Source organism: Fukomys damarensis, unplaced genomic scaffold (assembly GCF_012274545.1).
Source record: "Fukomys damarensis isolate Sample0158 unplaced genomic scaffold, DMR_v1.0_HiC HiC_scaffold_12, whole genome shotgun sequence".
In the NCBI taxonomy this organism is placed as follows: domain Eukaryota; kingdom Metazoa; phylum Chordata; class Mammalia; order Rodentia; family Bathyergidae; genus Fukomys; species Fukomys damarensis.
In genome coordinates, this window is record NW_022900924.1 from 19,657,258 (window position 1) to 19,662,293 (window position 5,036).

A 5,036-nucleotide genomic window follows, 5' to 3' on the forward strand; every position below is an offset into this window, starting at 1 on the left:
TTTTGAGACAGGGTCTCACTATGTAGTTGAGACTGACCTGGAACTCACTGTGTAGCCCAGGCTGGTCTCACAGCGATCCTCCTGCCTCAGCCTCCCGAGTGCTGGTATTACAGGCATGCACCACCACGCCCGGCTCCAAAGCTCACTTTCTACCTGAAGTGCTCGGAAAGCCCTTGAAAGGTCTGTGGCATCCTGAACTGTTACTGTGGGCTGCAGGGGTCTCGCCCTGGCTGGAGGAAGAACAGCGCCACAGTCGTGACCCCACTCTTTGAAAAGGCCACAGGGCAACACAGGCAAGTCACACGCGCTCCCAGCGGCCCACCGCCTCGCTGGGGTCGTCCAGGGTGCGCAGGGGTGAGAGCCACAGGGACAGTCTGGACCAGGGCCCAGGCTTCCTCCGTAGCCGGGGAGGGGGCCGGTGCACAAAGGGACCGGACCTGTCCCCATTGTTTACTCATAATGGGAACGGCTTCCTGCGCCCTTCGCCCTGGTGAAGTATTCAGAACCAGTTCCCGAAAGCGAAGACTCCAAGGAGGAAACTGCTGGGTCCCAGGGGCACTAGGCGCCCAGTGAGCGGCTGAGTTTGGCAGCGGCGCCTGGATACCCTCGGGGCCTGAGCCAGGCTCCTCCACCCTGCACCCCCTCACCTTGCTGAGCCCGTTCCACTTGTCCACCATGTGGATCCGCCTGGGGTTCTTCACTCCCGTAAACACCGTGAAGAGCCCGGAGTCTGAGTCGTTTAGCTGGAGATGGTGGGAGATGGTGTCTGAGGGCCACAGCTCCATCCCGGCACTGTCCGTCCCCGGCCACCAGGAGACCAGGGCCACCATCTCACTGTCGGCCTCTCCCTTCCCAGCTCAAAAGGGGTGGCTGTCCCCACAGCACAGCATGGGCTGGCATGGCGGTGTGCGCCTGTCACCCCAGCTCTCTGGGAGGCTGAGGCAGGAGGATCCCTGGAACACTATGAGGGCCGAGCACATGCACCAGTCTCCCACTATTGCATGGCTAACATCCATGACCACAAGCACAGACACAGCATGGCAGACTGCTGTGACCACCCACGGCACTAGGCCACACTCCCAGCCTCCCCTGCGGCTGGTGTGGCGCATTGAACCCTGTATCCAGGGAGCCGAGGTCAGAGGTCAGAGGTCTCAGCTGAGCCTGGGTCAGTCCAGTTCTGTGGGCCAATGACCTCCTTTTCTTCTGTCGTGCAGATTGAACCAGAGCCTCGCGTGTGTGGTGGGGGCAAATGCTCTGCCAACTCCTGAGTTCCCTCTCCAGCCCCTTCTGCTTCAGTTTCAGTCAGCCTCTTACTCCATGGCTAAATTGCTCAGGCCGGCCTCAAACTTGCCACCCTCCTGCCTCAGCCTTTGGAGGAGCTGAGATGACAGGCCTGCTCCACCACACTCAGCTTCTAATAATTCCTGTTGTGCTCGCGGCCATGAGCTGGGTCCCCACCCTTACTGACCGACCCCCCAGTCCCCAGCCACTCACCCCCAGGAACAGCCCGAACTTGCCCTGGACGGGGAACATCTCGGGGAAGTACTTGCTGATGAGGTGCACCAGCGGGTCCTCGTAGCCCCACATGATCTGGCCCACCGTGCGGTTCATGAAGGCTCGCTGGCCCAGGGTGCTGAAGGCCAAGGTCATGATCAGCTTCAGGCTCATGGGCCGGTACTCCATCATGGCCGAGGCGGCCTGCCGGCAAGGACGGTGTCAGGCGGGCATGGCGGCCCTACCCTCCACCCACTGCCCACCCTCGGTCTCTAGCAAATTAAGTGAACCGAGGTGGGCAGGAGGCACAGGCCTGGCCCGTCAGCACCCACCTCCCCTGGCCGGGCTGGGCATAGGCCAAAGCACCACCAGGAGACATTCTGCAGGGGCCTAGTCCTGTGGGTCCCCAGCCACCACAGGGGTGGGCCTGCCAGAGAGAGTCCCCCCCACGAGTGCGTGTGCACCCTGGATCAAGCCACACCTGAAGCTCAGAAATCCCCAGACTTTCCCTTTTTCAGAGCCCACAAGTTCTCCATTTGCTGGAGGTGATTTGGGGTTCACTGATATGAGAGAGGTTTGGGTTCCACTTCCATATCCTCTCCTTCCTGCCTAAATGCTGAGGGCCCCAACACCCACTCCATCCACTACTGGGTGCCTAAGAGAAGAGGATTTATTCAATCACTTTTGCTTTCCTCCAAAGACACTGTCTTGACAGTTGGTTGATTTTTTTCAAGTCTCTTCCCATCAAAAAGCCACTGCCGGGGCTGGGGATTTAGCTCAATGGTTCTGCCACCTGCTTCTGGAGTGCAAGGACTCAAGTTCCATCCCCGGTACCAAAAACAAACAAACAACAATAACAACAACAACAAAAGCCACTGCCCCCATTTCTAGAGCCGGAGCTGTATGCTCAGGCCCCACAGGACCTCACAGGGTCACCTTTACTTTCTGATACTCTCTGAAGGCATTGAGCGTGGGGTGGAGGAGGCAGCGGGGTTTCTTGTTTTGTCTTCAGTACCAAGGGTTGAGCCCAGGGCCTTTGCACCGAGCTACACCCCCAACCTTTGTTCTGTTTTATCCTAGCTAGGTTCTGGCTAAATTGCCCAGGCTGGGCTCCACCTTATGATCCTCCTGCCTCAGCCTCCCAGAGTGCTGGAATGTCAGGGCTGCCTCACCATGCCCAGCTTAAACACATAATTTTAAGAAGTCAAAAAGAGGACATAGCTAGGTGTGGCAGTGGACACCTATAATCTCAGCATTCGGGAGGCTGAGGCAGGAGAACTGCTGTGAGTTTGAGGCCAGCTTGGGCGACATCTCAAAAAAAAAGGACATGAAATAAAATTCTAAGTCCCCTAACCCTGCAGACTGGACATTTGTCCAACAATAATTTCCGCAGGGTCTGTACCAGCTACACTGCGTGTTTTTGCACAAACTAAGAATAGTTTTGTTTTGTTTGTTCCGTTTACATTTTCAATGGCTTTGGAAAACACAAGCAGAAGACTCTTTCTGGAAACGCGACCCCCTGTGACATTCACCCTTCAGCGTCCCTACAGCCGTGTGTTTGAGACCCACGGCTGCGACTCCCTGGTGGCCCCTGATGGGCTGGGGATACGGGAGCGGCCAGGCAGAGGTGGGCCTCAGTCTGGGGACGTGGACGAGTCGGAGCGTCCCCAGCCTCAAGTGTCCCCGCGCACCTGCCTGCTCCGGCAAGGGCACCACCCCCCAAGGCCACAGCCCCACAGGGGCCCTCCTGGAGACCCCGGAGCCGTCCGGGAAGGGGGCGGGGCGCCTCACCATGACCAGGATGTTGGGCAGCATGATGTAGTCGCTCTCCGAGCCACGGGACCTCTCGGGCTGGAACCGGAAGGTGCAGTGCTCCCGGAAGGACACCGTGTCGTTGTTGTGGAAGGAGATGTTCCTTTTCTCCCTGAACTGCCTGGGGAAGATGTGGGCGCCGGTCAGCGGCCAAGGAGACCAGCCCAGCCCTCGCCGACACCGGCGGTCCCCACGGTGTCCCCGCCTCACCTGTACACGTAGGGCCCACGCTCGCGCACCTGGGGCACACCGCCCTGCAGGATCTCGTCAGGGTTGGCCACGTCGAAGAAGTAGACGGACATGTAGAAGGGCACGGGGATGTCCTTCCACATGCCGAAGGCCAGGCTGCTCGGGTCGATGCGCACGTTCTGCGGGTGGGCGGGGCGGGGGTCAGGGCGGCACCAGGCTGGGCCGCGGGCACCGAACAGCCCGGGCAAGATCCGGGTTGTTTTGTTGGTGTTTGGTACCGGGGATCGAACTCGGGACCTTGCGCTTATGAGGCAGGCAGCGGCACCACTGAGCTTTAAATCCCCGGCCCTGGAGGTAGGGTTTGGGAGGCTCTGAGTTACTTTTCTCAAAAATAGCGGACAGCCAGAGTTAAAGGAGAGCAGGTTTATTTAACCCACAATGTCCGTGGCCGGCACCAGGCAGAGGAGAAACAACATGGCGCTCACAGAGTAGCAAAAGCAACAGGGGCTTTTGACAGCGTCTTTCTGCCTCTTTTCTCTTATTCAGACAACAGAGATTAGGTGCCCATCCAATCGCTGGACTGGTTTAGTACTCACACACCTTTAGTCCCGGCATCACACCCTAGATTCAGCCGCCCCTGAAAAAGGCTCACGGAGGACCGCACGAGGCTGTGGGGGGACATCTACACACAGACATAACAGAGGCTTTGATTCTCGTGGAAAAACTCAAGCCAAAACCAAAATAAACACCAATGTCAGGCAGGAGGTCCAGGCATGTGGGAGTGGGGCACCCCGTGGCGACCCCAGTCGGTGCAAAGCCCCGGTCAGCTCAAAAGGCTTCAAAGGCTTCGGCAGTTCTCAGTTTTGTGAGAACATACTTTTCTATGGAGAGTCGGAAATGCCCTCCCCACAACCAGCCCATCAGAAAGCCGGTGTCCCAAGGCCAGGCGGCCAGGACAGGTCACGGTCACTTCCTGCTGTCACCGAACACAGCCTCCAGGGCAGGCTCGGTCACCCACCGTCCCCAACAGCCAGGACCCACGGGCTCCTTCCAGAGGAGGACAGGGTCTGGCCGTGGCGCCCATCGGGGTGAGCCGTGCGGGGGCAGGTGGGAGGCCCAGCTCTGCCACGGCGAAAGCGCAGCCGCCCCACTCCCTGGTGCCATGGAGACTGGGCCGGACAGGCCCGTGGCCGCACTGTGAGGCCCCGGGTGCCGCCCCACCTGGCCAGCGCCTTGGCATCCACCGCCGTCTCCATGCAACAGACCAGGAAACTGAGGCACGACGGAGGCTGTGGAGGTGGGGGAGGAGGCGCGTGAGCCAGGCTGCAGCTGACCTGTCTGCCCCAGACGGCTCCCCACACCCGCCAACCGCAGCTCCACCCCCCCAGCTCACCAGGCCTGGAGCCCACGCACTGCAGGCCCCTCTGCCTGGGACTCAGGTGTCCGTCCTGTCCCCACCGCCTCGCCGGGAAGCCTCCCTGGCTCCCCTGCCTAAGGGACCAGCCCCTCCCAGCAAGGCCGCCCTGCAGAACATGGTCCTC

The 5,036-nt window shown here is 59.9% G+C and overlaps 1 protein-coding gene across 1 annotated transcript in view; it reads right to left on the reverse strand.

Moving 5' to 3' along the window:
* The window catches only part of Scarb1 (scavenger receptor class B member 1), a 44,236-nt gene extending 39,470 nt beyond the window's left edge, over positions 1-4,766 (reverse strand). Inside the window, exons 1-5 of the mRNA XM_010604296.1 lie at positions 4,717-4,766; positions 3,517-3,843; positions 3,286-3,427; positions 1,495-1,698; positions 648-743 (exon numbers count right to left, since the gene is read on the reverse strand). Of these exons, the coding sequence (XP_010602598.1) occupies positions 648-743; positions 1,495-1,698; positions 3,286-3,427; positions 3,517-3,843; positions 4,717-4,751 (804 nt within the window). The 5' untranslated portion in view covers positions 4,752-4,766. The remainder of the gene's footprint in view (positions 1-647; positions 744-1,494; positions 1,699-3,285; positions 3,428-3,516; positions 3,844-4,716) is intronic.
* Between the last annotated feature and the right edge of the window lie 270 nt (positions 4,767-5,036).